Source organism: Lentinus tigrinus, assembly GCF_003813185.1.
Source record: "Lentinus tigrinus ALCF2SS1-7 unplaced genomic scaffold L226scaffold_3, whole genome shotgun sequence".
Classification (NCBI taxonomy): domain Eukaryota; kingdom Fungi; phylum Basidiomycota; class Agaricomycetes; order Polyporales; family Polyporaceae; genus Lentinus; species Lentinus tigrinus.
The window spans coordinates 1,273,548-1,291,649 of NW_027137912.1; the positions used below are offsets into that span (position 1 = coordinate 1,273,548).

Below are 18,102 nucleotides of genomic sequence, written 5' to 3' on the forward strand. Positions count from 1 at the left end.
AGCAAATACCACCGCCCAGACGCGCCGCGACGAGGACTCGACCACAGCGAACTCGCTCGCTATAAGGCAGCGAGCACGTCGCCCGTCCCCCTAGAAGAATCGCCTCTTGTTATGCTTCTCGTCGACGGTGACCTTGATGTGATGGTGCGTCGGGACATGGCCCGGCACCGAACACGGGATGATGCTCTTCAGCCACTCGTCGCCCTCGTCTTCCTCCTCCGGTGCGCAATGATCCTGGCAGGGCGGACTATCCTTATCGTGCGAGTTGCACCCGCAAAGAAGGTCGTTCGACTTGCCCTTGCCCTTGAGCAAGTCTGTGAGGGTGCACCGCGCCGACGGCTCGACGTACAGCATACGCCGGATCGCCGAGCGCGACTCCCTAGGAAGCAGACGGAAGATTGACTCAGCGCCGCCAGTCGAGAACGTCGCAACGGAGGAGATGCTACTGCTGCGTGGACGCCGGCGGACAGTTCCGTTCGAGTCCTCGGTCTTCGGACGCACAGTGGTAGGGGGTGAGCTCAAAACAACAGTCGACGATGAAGCCGTGGTACTGGACTTGGTTTCTGCGTCCTTCGACTCCTGCGCCCCGGCGACCTTATCTTGAATGGCCTCGACAGCAGCGAGCTGATTATGCTTCTTCTCAAGCGCGTAGTCCCGTGACTTCACGGGGCTACCAGAGACCTCATCGATCTCGGGCACGGTCTGCGGGGGCTTGACGACGTCGACCGGTGGTAACAAGGGGTGCACAGTGCTCGACCGGTACGTCGACCCCAGGTAAGGGCGCTTGATGCTGAGGTCGGCAGGGCCTAGCGAGGGCGAGACGGGAAGGGACTCCGTAGACGAGCCGGGACGAGGGTAAGTCAAGACGGACGGATCCATGTCTTTCGGGCTGTCGACTTGTGCGATGGGCTCCATCTCGCTTAATAACGCAGGGAGAGTCTGTGTCGACGCCGATATGATGCTAGCCTGCAGCGACGCACGGACGCGGTTCCGACGGAGAAGGCGCTCGTACTCCTCGCGGTCGTCTAGAATCGCATGGGAAGACGCAGAGGGGGCAGTGAGTTCTGTACTGTCACTGCTAGACGAGCCCACAGACTCTGCGATAGACGCCTTCTCCGACGCGTCGAAGAGTGACGGGGCACCGGAGCTCTCGGCGGGCGTTGTCGAAGTGGCAGTGGACTCCGTCTTGGCAAGCGCGGCATCCTTCTCCGACTTGGCAGCCTCCGAATCGGCCTCCTTCTTGGGGGCCTCGATCTGCTTCGATGGTGGCGGCTTGATTGAAAGGTCGGGATGCGCATTGACGAAAGCGCGGAAGCTCGGATCGCACTTGGGATCAGGGATCTTCCACGGGAAACGGCGGAGGATCATACACATGAAGATTATGGCGCAACTCCAGACATCGGTCTTGCGAGGATCATAGCTATCCTGAGAGAGGACTTCGGGAGCCAGATACGGGTCGCTGCCGACGATGCCACTTGCCATCGTCACCTTCTTGCCCGGATAGTGGAAGACCGTAGCGGTGCCGAAGTCAATCAGCTTCACGACGTTGTCCGTCGTCATCACGCAATTATCCAGCTTCAAGTCACGGTGGGCGAGACCGAGCGAGTGGAGGTACTCGACGCCGTCGCAGATCTGACGGAAAACGCAGTAGATCTCGGGGCGGGTCATGCTGCCAGACATGACCACGCTGAAGAGGTCGTAGGGTGCGTATTCCATGACCTAAAGAGGGCAGAGAGATACACGTGCCGCATTAGTTAGCACTTGGAATTATGCATATGTTCGCGCACAACACGGGACATACCTCGTAGTAGTGCCCGTGGTCAGTGACGATATCGACCGTCTCGATGATGTTGGGATGCTTGAGGGTGCTACCAACGCAGAACTCCGCCGTGACCTTCTTCTGATACTCCCGCTCGGACTCCCCTTGACGCTTGGGTCTAAACTCCTTCACGGCAAAGGTCGTTCCACCATTCTTGCTGGACGCCTTGATGAGACGCACGGTGCCACCGGCCCCGGAACCTAGGACGCGACCCCACTTGCCGTACTTCTTCGACATCTGAATCTTGGTCGCCGTCGCAAGAGACGGCGTAGCGTACGGCGCAGAATCTGACGTCGAGGGTTGGCGTTTCCGGCTTTGATGATGGTGGTGGTGGTCATGATCGTGATGCTTGTCACCCTTTGTTGAGTGTGTGGAGCTAGCACCGATGGAATGAGCATTGCTCGTCTTGCTGGTCTGGGAATGGATGGAGCGGGGAGGAGAGTCAGAGCTGTCTTTGCTCTTCGCCGAAGAGCTATCGGGAGACGGCGTCTTGGCAAAGTGGACATTGTTGGAACCTGCGGTCTTTTCGTCATCCGTCCTGAGCTTTTCCCTGTGATGACCACGCAAGAGAGCGGATAGGCGGCCCTCCTTGTGTTTGACCTCCCCGACGATGGTGAGGATGTCAGTTGAACCATTCGCGGAGACGGGGCCCGATGCACCAGGAGTCCCGGAAGAGGGAGTCATGGGAGCATCCACGTCTGCCTGGAGGTCGACGGTACTGAGGGCAGCAGGAGTCGCGCCTGCAGAGGCAGCTGGGGAGCCATGATGAGAGTGGGGTATATGGTGATTTAGGAAGCGTTTAAGGTCATGAAGAGGGCCATGGGAATGGGTTTTGGCGCTCTTGGCGGTTGACAGGTGGGGCGTTCTGGGGATGAGGGCAAGAGACTGTGAAGGAGGGCGGGCGGGAGACGTGGATGGGGGGTCGGAAGGAGGAAGTTCACGCTCGGGAGAGGTGCGTGGGGGAGAGTCGGCAGGGCTGGCAGCTGTAGAGGCGAGGGGAGTGCTGGCCCTTCTGGTACTGAAGAGAGAGCGGGCAGAGGACGGCGGCTGCTCTTCGGAAGTGGGACTGCTCAAGGGGGGCGATCTCTGAGGAGAAGGGGATCTCCGCTTTGCGAAGGAGGTGGAGAGGAAGCGGGAGGGACGTCTTGAAGTAGTGGGAGCCTGCATGAGGACGGGGGAGGAAAGAGAGAGGGGATGAGTACGGGACGGGGATAAAATATGAAGCAAGATAAAATAAGGAACGTAGGCGGGGACGCAGAAGCGTAAGGGAGAGTACATCAGACGCGATACGGACCTGCTCCTTGGGTTGTGGCAGCACTGGGGAATCACCGGGGGGCGGAACGGTGGGGAAAGCGAGCTCATCTGGGTTGGGGGACGGGGACTGGATGGCGATGGCGGGAGATGGGGGAGCGAGGGAGTTAGAGGCGGGAGAGGCAGCTTGCGGGGAGAGGGCAGAGGGGGAGTGCCTGGAGGCGGGGACGGAGAGGTCAAGCGGCTGCATGGGCTTTGTGGAGAGCATGGTGAGTAGGAGTGGGCGCAGCAGCCGGGGACGGTGGTGGTGGATGGAGGAGAAGGAGGGAGGCCTGGCAGAGAGCGGGAAGCGTAGAGTCTGACCAAGGGAGGATTAGCCAAGGCCCAAGCCAGCGACGGGGCAGTCCCACTTGTTATGCGGCGCGCATCACTCGGCCCCATCTCAGATCCCCCGGTCCGGCTCCTTTCCTCTCTCGTCCTGCCGATTCGCCCCCTCGTCCTGGCTGCAGCCTCCTCCAGCCCCGCGAGGCCGTCCGGTATCGCGCCGTGCTCGTCCTTTCCGCGCGTTTTCCTGGTCCGCGCCGCCCGTGCGCCGGCCTCCTCTCCCGACTTGCACCGACTGCCCGTCGACGTCATCGTGGGGGCTTCGGCATCCGAAGCCGAGTGTGTCGGGCGAGTCACGCGCGCGTCTGCCGCTCTGTTCTTGTTTTGTCTGCGGCTGCTCTCACCGCTCCTGGACCTGAGCCTCAGCCTGGCCTCCGCTGCCCCTCTGCTCTGTCATGGTCTGTCATCTGCACTCGATCTGCGTTGCGCAGGCTGCCCCGTCTCAGCACGTTGACCAATCGTTCTGCCACAGTTGGCCCCCATGCCGCCTGTCTCTCCAATCGGCATCGTTTGATCGAGTCCGCCGCCTGCTATCATCATCCGATCCCTCTCCACTCTGCGCAGACGCCCGCACACACGAGCGTCGGTCGTCGTCTGCAGACACTGACAGAGATGATAGCGTTCTGTCCGCTGCAACTCCCTGGCCACGCATGCAACTCCGCTGTCCTTGGCCGCATAGCCCGCCTTCGTTCGCTTCCCCACGCCTACCTAAGCCTCGCCAAGCATGCAACAACTCCAGCGATCCAGCTAACCTTCACAGATCCCGCTTCTTTCTCATTTCGACTCCACAGCCGACGCATACACGCTCTTTCCTCCATGTCCATATCCGTTGGCTTAGCATTCCCTCAGACGACCACCGAGCCCCGTCCTCCGCAGTGTCCATGCGTCCAGTTCCTTCTCACCGAATCAAGCATCTCTCTTTGCTTCGCCTTGCGGCCTTTGTGCGGCTTCCCGCACGCTTGTCCGGCCTTCATCTTTCCCTGAGACATCGCACCCTGCCCAAACCTAGTCCTCCCTCTCCGACTCCAGGCCCCGGATAGCCACAGCCTATGCCTTCTTAATAAAAAGACGCGCTGCTGACGCTGCATTCTACCCCGCGACCACGCGCTCTCGGTGGTTTATCTATAACACGCGCGCCCGTCCCTTGCGGTGGTGCTTCCGTAATGTTACGCAGTACCTCAAACGTTGACTGTGCAAGCTGCAAGTCCGACACCGCACGGTGCCTTGGTTCACCTATCCGTCATCGTCGCCTTTTTTTTTATCTGCTAAGCCATACTGCAGCAACATTTCTTTTGTTTGAACCTCCTGCGGGCCAGTCGTCTGGCGACCGGCAGACACCGTCACACAACGCCTACAAGTGCGGCGCCGGGCTAGCGAGGACCGGTGCGACGATTATTATAGCATATCAGTGTGGCCGCTCAACGGCTCGCCGCCGGGCCCCCTCAAGCGGCGAAGCTCAAACTTGTTTCCATACCGGGAAGTACTGTCAGTATCCCTAATCCAACTCTGCTGGAACATCGAGAGCCTGCAGACAGACGATATGGCCGGTGAAGTAGCCACCACAACTTACCGACGTCAAGTTTGCTCAACGCCGTAGTTGCTACTGCTTCCAGCAAGAGGGGTATCAGCTCGCTTGGGCCTCTTCGAGACCTTCCACGCCCTCTTCCCAGCCCTTCTGTGATCCCAGCGAACTCAGAAGTCGGCGGCGTGCTTCGCGGGACGTCAGCGAGGTCACCTGGACGCGCTTCTCCCCCTGGGCGGCCACACTACCCAACTGCCCGCCTACGGGCGTGTTGCCATTGACGGTGCGCTGCGTCGTTCCGTTGTGGGGTTCTGATTTTGCGCTGATGCACGCTTTGGGGTGCAACCGTGTCCGAGTCGCGAGTCTCGACTCTCGGGGGGAGCATCCGACCACTCGCATGCGACGCGTTACGCTCTGTGCACGCACAGACTTCGAACGTTGGACGTCAGTCACCGCTGTGGCGGCTGCGGGGACACAGGGTGCTGTAAGTATATCATGAATACGCGCCGTCCGCGCGATCTCGCCCTGCTCTGCTCCCCGCAGGGCTCTCGATGTCCTAAGTAATCCCTGTCTCCCCGTCACCGTGCATCATCCGCCTGCGGACTGTGCGGCTGGCGAATAGCGCTTCTGGGCAACTGGTAGCCCCGTTCCGTCAGGATCAGGATCACCGGTGACCGTTTCGTCATCCCTCCACATGAACGTCTGAACAGTCGACCGCCGGCCACGACTTGCGAAGCCGTCATGCTCATGGCGACGAGCTGATCGTCTTATCCCCGCGACTGCGCGTCGTGCAGCGGGCTCAGAGTCAAACCCGCCTAGATTCCAGAGTCAGGTGAGTTCCACTTCTCGCTGCTCGGTATTTCGCACGTAACGCGAATCAAGGGACCTCGCTCAGCCACACCTATACAGATCCGGATCTGCTTGGTACACTTACTGTAACTGGCAGTGCGTATCACGCCGAGCGGATGTGCGTGGCAAGTTCTTCTCGGGCTCCACACGTTCGACGCTATAATCATACAGCCCGTTGGCTTCCGTGCCGTGGCGAGGGCGGCAGAAGCACTTGGGCCGGGCTTGGCGAGTGGTACAAGCATTGCTCTGCGCACAGCGACGCGAGATTGGTTGAATGCTGGTCCCTAGAAGTCCAGATGCGCTCGCGCTCGGCCGCGCTATAATACAGTGTACGGTTCCGGTCATTCTGCTACGTCGACCGTTGACGTCTAGCAATACTTGAAGCTTTGATAGGTCTGGCGTTCCATGATCTTCCTTCACGGAACTGCGTGTTGTGTAGCACGTTGGCTGGACCGCACGGCGCACTGTATTGGTGCCGTCACCCGTGTGATCCCGCCAGGGCCTGTCTGTACAGTAGGTTGTAGGATGGATGGATCATGCATGCATGCCCTGCACGGCGCAATAGCCCTCGTCTTTGTCCTTTCAGGACGTGCCTTCCACGTCTGATCCTCGCGGAGTCCGCACTGTGCCCGAAACTCGCATTCGGACCCTCTCTCCCCGGAGTCGTTTTGTCAGTGTCTGCAGGTACATCATCCATGGCATTGCGCAAGTGCTTCGGGTTCGGACTTCGGACTTCGCACATCGCAGCGGCACATTGCGAGGGGTCATATTTTGCTTCTCATGCCAAGCTTCTTACTATGCTATGCTTCGGGTGCACACGTATCTAGTATCTGACTGAGCATGCCTGGCCGTACGGCGGTCGTGCTATCTGCTACTTAGTACTACTTTCCACGCGAGCGAGCGCTCCGAACGGAAGTGCGTCCTTTGCAACTGTATGCGTCTTCCGAAGCATCCCAAGGGTTCGGTACATACTACGCTGGCTATGGCAGCCGGTTATTAGGCAACCGCCCTGTCACCTATTACTCTCCTCTGCCGTCGCCCCATTCAAACGGGTGTCAGAGCCGTGCTCCCCTGCTCTTTGTTCGACAGCCCGAAGCTCTATGTTTAGCCCGCGTACGTACTCGAGTGCTACGCGCACAAAGCGGTGTCCGCACCCGGGTTGCCTCCCGTGGTCGGCGTGTTGGCTAACGCCTCGTAGCCGAGGGAGTAGTGCTGAGCAGTAGGTGCCCAGTGCTTCTGCATCGGGTTCTAGCGATGCTTGCTTGCTTGCTTCTTCTCGCTGACTCGGGCCGCAGTCACCGCACCGAGGTTCTGCGGCGACAATAAAGTAGGTACTGTAATGCGCGGCGCAGTGCAGGCATAACCGTTACCGTAACGCAAAACGGCGTGTGGCACTGGCAATCCCACAGCGCCGTTGCCTTCCGTCTTCCGAAGTCCGTTGCCCGCTGCTCGAGGCTTCGGCGCGCTGATACGAAGGTGTGCGTTGGCCAGTCGGAGAACACATATCACGCCATGCTGTCTGACTAGAACTGCGCGGCCTGCCAGGGGCAGCCTCGAGACAAATGACGGCCATTGTTGTCGCGACTCGCAATGAGCAAGCAGACAGGCTCTCGAGGGTCGATGGCAGTCGCCGCCGAGTGCTTCTTCTCGATACCATGTAGAGTACTGTAGCACTTATTACACAAGGCCCAGTGGCACCGTCAGTGTCATTGTAAGCGACATAATTAAACGCCGCGATCTCGACCTTCGGAATATTTCGGTACCCCATGCCACTGGCAGATTCAGACGACGCTCAAATACGCTCGCCCGCCTCACTGCTCAGCCTCTTGGCTCGCGCAGTCCAAGCAAGACGCAAGACGCACGATAATTCCGCTGCATCCCACGGCGCGATCGATACGACGGGGTCGCATGCGGCGCCGGGAAAAACCTCGCACCGCGTACACTGCCAGTCTTCAAATCACCTCTTTCCGAGTGCTCCTGTCCGAGTCTCGCAGCTGTGCTCTGCATTCCCCGTGGATACATCAGGCGCAAGGCTAGCAAAACTTGCCAGATCCCGGCCCCTCGTCTCCTGAAGGCCTGAAGACCTGAACAGCGGACCGCTGGAGTCTGGAGGCTCGCCACAAATTCTCCTTACTCATGCTCCCGCGGAGTGCGCCGGGGCGTATCGTCGGGGCGGTCCGTGATCGAAGCAGGCCCCGGAGTCGGGCTCGGGCTCGGAGGCGGAATGGGTCCCTCGGAAGCCTCCGCGTCGATCGCTGAGCATGAATGAGCTCATGCCTCGTGCTCACAGTGCGCACCCTCCGCCATGAATGCATGAATCTCAATCATGACGCGTTTTTTGTCAATTGTCTGTCATGCCGCCGGTCGCGCCCCCATATCGTGGCATGGTGCGTCGGGAGAGTTTTTCCAGGCTGGTGCGGACGTGCTCACCATCGCGTCATCGAGAAACGTGCCACACGCCAGCTGCCGCTATGCGCCCACTAAGACCAGATGGGTGACACGTACCCCACAAGCACCCCAAGGAACGGGCTGGTACGAGGCGCTACATACCAAGGTTGGACGCAATGTGGAACGTTCGGCAAGGCACGCTGGGGCTGATGGTGGCGTGTGGGGCACAACTTCGCAGCGTCGGTCCGTGCGCCCGAAGGCTACGACCTATCGCGAGGTGTGGTTTGGATGACGAGGCTGAGCATGCCGAAACTGCAGGCGTTTGACAGCGCGATTCCATCCTGAGGATTACTGGTAGTAAGCAACTCACGGCAGTCTCAGCTTTTGGCGGGTGCCCACGAAGATCCTGTTCCACGAGGCTACAGGACAAAACAGGGGGCGATCTGCAAGTGGAGCAAGCTGTTAGCGATAGCATACTGGGGTTTCGTCGGTAGTCAGCCTCGCGCCAAGGACTTAGTCCCATTCCAAGACCACTTGTGTCGAGCGTGGCCAAGGCTTGGGACTCACCAAGACCTGCAGGGCACGGGGCTCATGCCAAACGTTTCACCACATACAATATACATTGTCCTGACCTGCAAATCGCGCGCATCCTAATAGCACGTTCGTCCAAGACATCCTGTCATACGTCCTCTTCTCCGAGGCTCTGATAGAGGAGACGCACCGAACCCGTGTCCAGCCGCGAATCCAGCCGGAGATCAACCCTGGTCCTCGGCATCTCTCTTTCTCTTCATCTCTCTCGAGACCTTGTGCTGCGCAGCCTCGTGCCGCGCCAACTCGATAGGCACTTTGGACACCGGGCTCTTGGAGATCTCTGTAAAAGGAAAACGCGGTGATCAGCCGGCCGTATCTCGAGGGAATGTCAGAGGAAAGGGTGCGTGCCTTGCTTGAGATCGTACCTGTGCAGGGCAGAGAACATGTTAGCCCTGTTCCAAATGGCAAGTGAGATAGAACGTGAATACGCACATGACTTCTTCGTCGTCGTTCGTGAGGAACGTGATCGCGGTACCTTGTTTGCCGGCACGACCCGTACGACCTGAGAGTCGGGCGGTGCTCATTAGTTATCAATGTCGCTAGCAACAGCGCCAGGTACGTACCGATACGGTGAACGTAAGCTTCGATGTGATTTGCCATCTGGTAGTTGATAACCAGGCTGACATCCTGTACATCGATACCACGACCAGCAAGATCGGTGGCGACGAGGAGGTCTGCGTCGCCAGTACGGAGAGATTGCAGCGCAGCTTCTCGTTGCTCTTGGTTCTTGCCGGAATGTAAGGTCGCAGCGCTCCACTAGAAGGAAAGCAAAGTTAGCGAGGCTCGCAATGTCGATAATGGCAGCACTTACGCCGGCTCTTTGCAAGTCCTTGGCAACCATGTCGGCCATCTTCTTTTGGTTGACGAAGATGATGATGGGTGAGCTGAACTGCCCGCTGTTGAGGATCTCCAACATGCGTTGTCTACATAGGCCCTGTCAACGCTTGTGCGATGGATCACGACCACTGATACGTACTTCTTCTTTTCGTCTCCGTTGACGAACTCAACCCTCTGTTCAACAGTATCGACCGCACGTCCAGCCTCACCAATCGTAACGATAGCAGGTTTCTTGAGGTACTTCTTTGTCAGCCGCTCGACAGGAGGGGGCATCGTAGCGGAGAAGAGGGTCGTCACACGCGTTCGTCCCTTCTTAACCATCGTCTCGCCGTCGACGTCCATCTGTTCACCCTTGTCCTCGCCTTCCATCGTGTCGGAAGGCAGCTTGTCCAAAATGAACGTCAAGTCGGCTTCGAAACCCAAGTTGACCATCCGGTCGGCTTCATCCATGACGATATAGCGACATTGTGAGAGAACAATGACGTGCCGTTCGATGACGTCTTTGAGACGACCGGGCGTTGCGATGATGATCTCCGCACCGGACCTCAGGTTGAATTGCTGCTCTTCTACCGCGCGCTAACAATAATGGTGATGAGTGGGCGAAACTGAAGAGCAAGCCAATGGGTACGTACACCTCCGACAATGGAGACACAGGTGAATCCTAGGTGACTCGCGAACTTCTTTGTCTCCGATTCGATCTGTTGCGCTAGCTCACGAGTAGGCGCAAGAATAAGCGCATATGGACCGAGATGTCTGTTGTCATCGGTGAAGGGCGGGAGCTTGGAGATGAATGCCAACATCGGAATTACGAAGGCAGCCGTCTTACCGGAACCTGCAAGCACCTTGGATTAGTATCACGATTGCCCACAACGACTGACTGATCAATCTCACCAGTCTCCGCAATACCAATGATATCCCTGTTTTGCAGACCAATGGGGATGGCTTGTCGCTGGATGGGCGAAGGCTCCTTATACCCGATCTTGTCGATGACATCGAGAACCTCCAATGGAATAGAAGACTCTCTCCATGATCGCAGAGGGTGTGGTATTTGCCCACCTAGTAGCGAAACAATGTCAATGTTAGCGCATACCCATATCGCGGCTACATTACGAGACGGAGACGTACCTCTGGCAGCAATGCTGAAGTCCTCTCGGAAGATACGCCAGTCTCGTTCCCGCATCTCCTCCAGCTTCTTCTCTGACCAATGCCTCTCGTCCAGGCCGGTTCTGAGAGCCTTTCTCTTCTCGAACGGATCTGCCAGCACCATTCCGTCCCCGCTCTGCCGACCGGGTACTACCGCGCCTCCACCGTCGTCCATGCCCGCGATGTGTCCACGCCCAAAGCCGACCTGGGCACCCTGCCGCTGACTGCCAATAGCTGCAGGTGTGTCAGCGCTGTAGGTGTCATCTTGCTCGTCCCAGTCGAAGACAAACTTGCGGTCGTTCATTTTGCGGATCTTCCGCTTCTTCTTGTCCACGCCGAGATAGCGCGAGCGCACCGCGTCAAGCTCGTCATGGGTCATCGGCGGGACGTACTGGTCGTCCGTTGCACCGGTTGTGCCGTTAGAGCCGGGAGGTGGTGGGGGAGGCATGGAAGAGGATGGAGGACCTGCAGAAGAGGACCCGGGACCAGTGGGAGGTCCCCTTCCTCGGTCTGCCCTGGGTCCTGTAGGAACGCCTGGGTAAGAAGTACCTCTGCGTTCGTCGCCACCCCTGCGGTCGTCGCCACCTCTGTGGTCGCCGCCGCCTCTGCGGTCTTCCTGTGGCCGTCTGTCGCGATCGCGCCTGTTGTCATACCGGTCTCTGTCTCTGTCCCTGTCCCTGTCTCTACTGTCTCTCCCATACCGATCGTCGTCTGAGAACGTCGACGTAAGCTCGTGCAGGATTGAAGTGAATGAGGTACGCACTACGACCACCGCTGTTATTGCCATATCTCGAGGAACGCTCCCGCTCTCGTTCTCTCTGCCTGACTTCCTCAGCCTCCCGCTCCAGAGCTTCTCGGTCTCTCTTGGCACGTTCTGCCTTCTCTCGTTGCTCCTTGAGCTCCTGTTGACGCTTCTGAATAGCGAGTTGCGCGCGTTGTTCTTTGGATAGGAACTTTGGCTACAAATATAAGCGAAGTTTAGTCACTAGAAGATGGCTTGTAGGTGCAGCACATACCTTCGCGGCAGCCTCCTTCTCCTCGCGCTGCTTCTGGAGCAAAGACTCGATAGACAGCGGCTCTGCCCTTGCAGTCATTATGGTCGTCACGTAGTGAGTGGTGGAGGTCGTAGAGCTCAGTAAGTCACTCGCGCTCACGACGCCGCACTGCGAAGATATGACCATTTCCTGTTTCGGGAAATGCCTTGGACACGTTTAGCCTAAATGTTAACTTTGCTGGCTAAGGGAAGCATGCTGAAAGCCTGGCTTTCACGCATTTCTCGGTTAGTAGAAGGCATCAGGAGCCTCTATCAGTAACATGAAGGCTATCATTCCTCACTTGGAAGGGGAGTAGGAAGCCCTTTCGTTTCCAAGAGTTTCGTTTCGATTTTTGGGTGTAGGAAACGATACGTTCTTTGCAGTGCCGGTTCCGCGCTGTGCCCCGCGCTCGATCCACGTGCGGCAAAACTGCCTAATTGGGACATACGGTCGTTCGTTTATGGTCGCACATCTTTTGCCACTGAACGCACTCAGCTTTAAGTCGCCCGCCATCGTCTCCCGCCCATCTGCTCTTGCAATCAGACACCCCCAAGACCGCGCACGCCACACAACGCGGTTGATGTACAAAATGCACCGCGATATCGAGGAGCTTCGCGCCGGGACCCAGTCTCCGCGTCCCGAGACGCCTGAGCCGGGCTCAAGGCAGGGAAGGAGAAACGCACCCGAGGCGGGAGTGCAATTGCTGGACGATGACGGGGCCATTTCGGAACAGGTGAGCAAGCGTCGTTCATGTGAGGTTCAGCTCGACGGGTTGACAATGAGCGTGCAGTTAGAGACGTGCTTGAAGCACATCTTCGCAAAGTATTGCACTCCGAAGCCGACTCCTGCACACAAGAACGGAGGGCTTCTTGAGCCACCAGACGGCGCATACCTCTGTCCGGAAGGTCTGGACGCTTGGGCAAGGGATACGAATGGCGCGCCCTTTGACGATGCCACAAAGGAAGAACTACTAGAGTTCATGGATGTCACGGACGATGGTGGTTTGACGTGAGTTGGAGCACACTTGTCCTCCGCCTCCCTCTACACGCCTGAACCCGTCTCAATCGTGCTCTCTAGATTCAAGGGGTTCATGCAAGTCTATCAGCTGCAGACAGAGAACGACGAGGAAGAGACATGGAGGGATCTCGTGCGTTTCCATGTTTTCACCCGTTGCGTGTACTCACTCTCTTCCCTGCAGTCTGCACATGGCTTCGATAGAACTCTGCGATTGGTTGCAACACGACGGGAAGATGCCGATACTGATCCTCGCACAACGCCCGTGAGCTCGTGAGTGACACAATACGCGTACATCGGCGGTCTATCGTCCCTGACCTCGTCACTCTCCTAGATCATAGCGGCATACACACCATACCACCGGAGGACTACTCCTGTTGTCGGTTTCCGTGAAGCAGGGCGGCCGTTACCGAATGGCAAGGCTCCTTATGCACATCCGGTTGCCTTGCCCCGCTTGCATACCAAAGCTCCATCTAATCCTCACTCGGTATCAGCATGGAAGACGACGAACCATTATGACGAACAATACCACCATGGTAATGACATTGACAATATACCTGTACTACTGAAATCTTCCAAGATTACTACCTGTATACCCTCCTCGGACCTCACTCCTATGGTTGAAGACTTAGCTTCCATATCTCTACGTCGTCCCAGTCGCCCTTCCCCCATCTGGCTCCGCCCTTTTCCATGGCTCTCGCCAGACGCTTGTGAGGCACCCGTTCCACCTTGAACTTCCAGCTGTTTTGCGCTTCGGAAAGCGCGCGGTCTATCAGACCAGGATCCCTGCGCTCTACACAGAGATATATAGGCGGAGATCGGGCTTCTGGTGAGGACGCAATGGAAACTTTGCAGAGTTCGTGAAGAGTGCGGAGGAGCGGTGTGACTAATGCCGCGGAGTAGAGTGTATCGGATGAGATTATGAGATCGAACGGAGGAGCTAGAATGGGACGATGGTGAACAGGATATGAGGGCTTCTGAACGCAGTGCGAGGCGATGGAATGGGGATCGTCCCACACCCAGAGGTCAGGCGGTACAGTCCAGTCGAGTATTCGAACTTCTATGCCGCTGGAGCTGGGAGGGAGCTGCGCGCCATTGCGGGTTACATTGCTTGAGAGCACGGCAGATATCACATCTTGCAGGTCGGTTGCAATTACGTCCCAACCCATAGATGCAAGTGCGAGCCTGTAGAACAATCGCACAGAAAAGAAAACGACGGCGGTGTAGGTCGTTGATCAAGAGGAGACGGCGATCAAGACGCACGCGGAGAGACCTATGCCGCTTCCTAGCTCGATGACTCTTGGGCGGTTCACACCGGCGGACAAGCCGGACGATGGTGATTTGTTCTTGAGGAGGTCAGCGAGATATAGGGTGAGGCACTGCGCCCCAAGCCATAGGCCGGTGCCGTTTGTCGCGCCATTGTCGCGTTGTGCGAGATAGAAGACGTGCTCTCTGAACGGGTAGTCGATAATAGCGATATGCTTTGTTTCGTGGGCCGGGCGGAGGGACATGGTGGGACGAAGCAGGCGGGAAACACGAGGCAACGTCGAGGCGGAAGAGCGCTGAAGTGTGCCGTCGGTCACGCCATGTCACATGGTCACAGCCGTTTGTCACGGTGCTTGTTGCAACTGGACCGGCACAGGCAGCGCGCGCCGTCTCCACGCTCCTCCTCCCATCCCGCAGCCTCTGCCGACGCTTCCTCCGTCAAGCTGCCTCGACAGCGAGGCACGCTGTTGTACATCAGCCCATGAAGGCTTTCCTCACCCGTCTGAATCGCGGCCTCGCGGGCAGCAAGGAGAAAGACAGAGAGAAGGATGCCCCGAAGGAAAAGATACCCCAACTTCCTCCCCTTCCCGAGTGGCCTCCTCAGCAACGCGCGACATCGACTCCTAACTCCATAAACTCATTCAAACCCCTCCCAGAATTGTCCGTACGCCCACTACCCCCCATCGGCGAACCGTCGTCTTCCTCCACCGAATCCTCCGTCACCACTACACCGATCGCCGTCAATCCATCCCTGCCTGCCACTGAGACCAAGGAGAACCTCCCGGCAGGGTCTGTGCCCGCACCAGGTCCGCAACAGTCGTCGCGCGCAGAGGGTTCGTCCGATTCAACGGGCCGCAGCTCGCGCAAAACCGCGAATGGGTCGACGGGCGCGGACGCGCAGAAGAAGGTTGCGTTCTTATCACCTCCTCCAACCCCAGGGCCTCTTCAAGACCGCGCCCTTCCTGACGCGGATACCCCCACGCCCACCAATGCCGCGGCAAAGTCAACCGTGTCGCGTTTCCACGCTGCCCATGGCAAGGATACGCGTGGATCCACTTCCACAGCTGCGTCGTCCCGGACAGATGTCGCCTCCACGCTCAAGTCCAACAAGGCTGCTTCCACACGAACAGCTACGTCCCCGTACCCTGCAAAGAATTACGAGGCATCCCTTCACCAGTCGCTACGTTCTGGCACTCCATATTCTCAGATGAGCAACGCGAGCAGCCGTATTCTCGCAGCACAATCATGGAGCGAAGTCGCGGAGGAGGATCTCGTGTCCAACCTCGGTCAGCGAGAACGGACACGACAAGAGGTTTTGTGGGAGATCGTGACTAGTGAGGAACGGTACGTACCATACATCTTCCCGCCTTGGTTCTTGTTGTAAACGCCCTGCAGATACGTAACCGAGCTGCTCAAGATGAAGGAGACATTCATTGAGCCCCTTCTTCACCCATTCATTGCTTCACCTATCTCGTCTCCAACGCCGTTGGACGTGTACGACGACTTCAACCGTTCCGACACTCCTCGGGAATCTCTCGAACATCTTCCCATAGCCGCCCGTTTCCTCCAGTCCCCAACAGGCGAGCGCTCCGACTCTCCTCAACCAATGTCCAAGGAATCTCGAAAAGAGGATAACCATCCCAACATTGACGGGGAGTCCATGGACTCGGCGGAAGAAGAAGAGGCCGACGACCGCATGGGCGCCGCCTTCCACTCTTCGCGACAGAAGACAGTTACCATGTCCAAGCACAACCACCCGCGGTCACCTTACGGCACAGCTGCGGCACGGTCAGGAACTGGCAAGTTCGGAACCACCTTGCCCTTCCCTTCACGCTCGCACCAGTCCCTACCCCCTCCACCTCGAGTCAACCTGATGACTTCCTCGACGCAATCATTAGGGCGACAGTCATACATGGGCGACCGGGATCGTGATTACGAGCAGTCTCCGCCTTCTATGAAGACGAATGGGACTGGTACGTCTCGTGTACTGCGGAAGTTCAAGAAGAGCACGACAGGTCCAGATGCGATGATTCACGGAGCCGTTCCTCCGGCGCAGTTGCCCGAAGACCTCCGGAAGTGTCTCGAAGTTATTGAAGGCGGTATCCTCGAGGGTCACATTCGTCTGAGTGAAGGCTTGCGGAAGAGGTACGAGGATCAATACCCGCTAGTCCGATCATTGGCAGATGTATTCGTGTCAAACGTAAGTTCATCTCAATAGTTTGTGTATGCTACGCCGGTACTAACCACCAACTAGTCTCACATTCTGCACGGCTATGCCACCTACGTCTTGCATCTCGAGCGCGCGTTAGAACAGGTCGATAACGCACTCTCGCTAGCGGCCGCGAGCAAAAAGCCGAAGAAGCAGGACGCAGACCAATGGCTGAAAATCTGCCAGTATCTGCAAAAGCTCGAGGTCACAGCGGGGGAAAAGGGCGAGACTGGTCTTGCGATCTCGCTCTCGAAGCCTTTCCAACGACTGCTCAAGTACCCCCTACTCTTCCAGAACCTCCTCTATCACACTGACCCGAGCACGTTCGAGTACGAGAGCACGCTCCAGATGGTCGCGGAGGTGGAGACGATCGTTCGGAGCATCGAGGACGAGAAGATCCAGAAGGAAGAGCGCGACAAGACACGTGATGTGTTCGCGCGCATCGAGGGCCTTGACAAGGTCAAGCAGCTCATGGTCCCGAAACCGTCGCGAGTGCTTGTCGAGGAGCGGCCAGTAGTTGGCGTCAACCCGCTGACGGATCCGACGGCGCGCAAGTCTCCTCCGCTCACATCCCAGAACCCGAAGAATGTCAAGGGCAAAACTTCGTTCAAGCGGTTAAGCGACGTGTTGCAGTCCAACAGCAATGGCATTGGCGGCAAGAAGGATTTGTGGTTGGTTGTGTTCAACGACGTCGTTTTGCGATGTCAGCGGACAGGGACCACGTCGTTGCCTCTGGGTGCGGGAGGTACGAACTCGCGGACCAACTCACTTCCCGAGCTACAAGGGAAGGCCAAGTACGCTACCACCGGGCGGAGAGGGACCCAAACCAAGCCTCGGAACTTGTACAAGTTCCTCAAGGTCAGTTGATCATCCACTCCAACGTCGGGATATATTCTGAGTTATTATGTATCGGTACAGATTGAGACATGGAGCATCGGCGATGTCGTTCAGCCACGGGAAGGTGTTGTCTCCATGGAAGAGTTAGTATTATTCCGCCGTGCTCCATGACGACGTACTGACGCCTTGTCTCCCAGGACGGTCAAGTTGCGGCAGCAGGTTCATTCTGGCGTTCAGCCCCGCATTGTACCTATGCCCGACGATGACGAGGACCAGGGTGTGGAGTCGGACGACTCTGATCGGAAGAGCAAGATGAGTTTCTCGTATTGGGGTGCCGACAAGGTTACACTCCAGAAGCCTGTCGTTAAGCCCAAGGCGCCCGTCTCCAATGGAGCGCGGCGTACGACCACCCCGACCACTGCTTACGCCCGTGAATCATCCGCAAACGCCAAGTTCGGCACTCGACTTCTCTCCACAGAGGTGCCGCACCCGCCTCGACCAGCGAGTCGGAGGACAGTAGCGACGCCGACAAACCGAAAGGTCACGCCGCATTCCGATGAGGGGCACTCCGTCAAGGTCACTATCACTAGGGACCGACCAACATGGGATAGCAGCACACGAGCGACGGCCACAACTCCCGTTCCGAAGCGCCCTCGCAACATCTCCCAAACCAGTGCGGCGACGCGCGTAACTACGACCCCCAACAACACCAAGACTCTGGCATCGCCGGCCCCGTCAGAGGATTCTGGCGTGGGCTTCATCCGTAACATGGTTAACCAGGATCCCTCTCTCAATCGCTTGATTCCATAGAGTATGCTATGGCACCACATATCCCCCGCCGTCTTGTTCATGCATTTTCACGCCTTCTTTGATGCTTCACGGAATATTTTATGACCAACTCTGTTCCATCTCTATGATCGTGCACGTTTTCCTGTCGTGCTGATATGCTGTTACATCT

The 18,102-nt window shown here is 57.7% G+C and overlaps 6 protein-coding genes across 6 annotated transcripts; 2 read left to right on the forward strand and 4 right to left on the reverse strand.

Moving 5' to 3' along the window:
• Window positions 1-90: 90 nt before the first annotated feature.
• L226DRAFT_519715 (Pkinase-domain-containing protein) lies at window positions 91-3,338 on the reverse strand (the record flags this gene model as incomplete). The annotated part of the gene is made up of 3 exons (XM_067678592.1): window positions 91-1,719; window positions 1,802-2,980; window positions 3,114-3,338. 3 exons carry the CDS (start codon window positions 3,336-3,338, stop codon window positions 91-93), a joined length of 3,033 nt encoding a protein of 1,010 aa, XP_067540769.1.
• A 3,791-nt stretch (window positions 3,339-7,129) lies between these two features.
• On the reverse strand, window positions 7,130-7,514 carry L226DRAFT_193411 (uncharacterized protein). Its single transcript, XM_067672777.1, has one exon. It carries the CDS (start codon window positions 7,480-7,482, stop codon window positions 7,192-7,194), a length of 291 nt encoding a protein of 96 aa, XP_067540770.1. The 5' UTR covers window positions 7,483-7,514; the 3' UTR covers window positions 7,130-7,191.
• A 1,171-nt stretch (window positions 7,515-8,685) lies between these two features.
• Window positions 8,686-12,087, reverse strand: L226DRAFT_530371 (DEAD-domain-containing protein). The gene is made up of 11 exons (XM_067679845.1): window positions 11,801-12,087; window positions 11,548-11,743; window positions 10,767-11,495; window positions 10,533-10,697; window positions 10,274-10,473; window positions 9,781-10,217; window positions 9,616-9,727; window positions 9,368-9,560; window positions 9,237-9,306; window positions 9,153-9,169; window positions 8,686-9,084 (listed from the first exon to the last, which is right to left on the reverse strand). The coding sequence occupies exons 1-11, from the start codon at window positions 11,876-11,878 to the stop codon at window positions 8,969-8,971; spliced, it is 2,313 nt and encodes a 770-aa protein (XP_067540771.1). The 5' UTR covers window positions 11,879-12,087; the 3' UTR covers window positions 8,686-8,968.
• Window positions 12,088-12,398: 311 nt separating this feature from the next.
• Window positions 12,399-13,109, forward strand: L226DRAFT_453837 (uncharacterized protein; the record flags this gene model as incomplete). Its single annotated transcript, XM_067675154.1, has 4 exons — window positions 12,399-12,551; window positions 12,609-12,826; window positions 12,896-12,965; window positions 13,017-13,109. 4 exons carry the CDS (start codon window positions 12,399-12,401, stop codon window positions 13,107-13,109), a joined length of 534 nt encoding a protein of 177 aa, XP_067540772.1.
• A 57-nt stretch (window positions 13,110-13,166) lies between these two features.
• L226DRAFT_193464 (uncharacterized protein) lies at window positions 13,167-14,348 on the reverse strand. The gene is made up of 2 exons (XM_067672778.1): window positions 14,096-14,348; window positions 13,167-14,017 (listed from the first exon to the last, which is right to left on the reverse strand). The coding sequence occupies exons 1-2, from the start codon at window positions 14,341-14,343 to the stop codon at window positions 13,447-13,449; spliced, it is 819 nt and encodes a 272-aa protein (XP_067540773.1). The 5' UTR covers window positions 14,344-14,348; the 3' UTR covers window positions 13,167-13,446.
• A 231-nt stretch (window positions 14,349-14,579) lies between these two features.
• L226DRAFT_542846 (Dbl domain-containing protein) lies at window positions 14,580-17,954 on the forward strand (the record flags this gene model as incomplete). Its single annotated transcript, XM_067682156.1, has 5 exons — window positions 14,580-15,442; window positions 15,494-16,298; window positions 16,353-17,165; window positions 17,226-17,287; window positions 17,342-17,954. 5 exons carry the CDS (start codon window positions 14,580-14,582, stop codon window positions 17,952-17,954), a joined length of 3,156 nt encoding a protein of 1,051 aa, XP_067540774.1.
• Window positions 17,955-18,102: the final 148 nt, after the last annotated feature.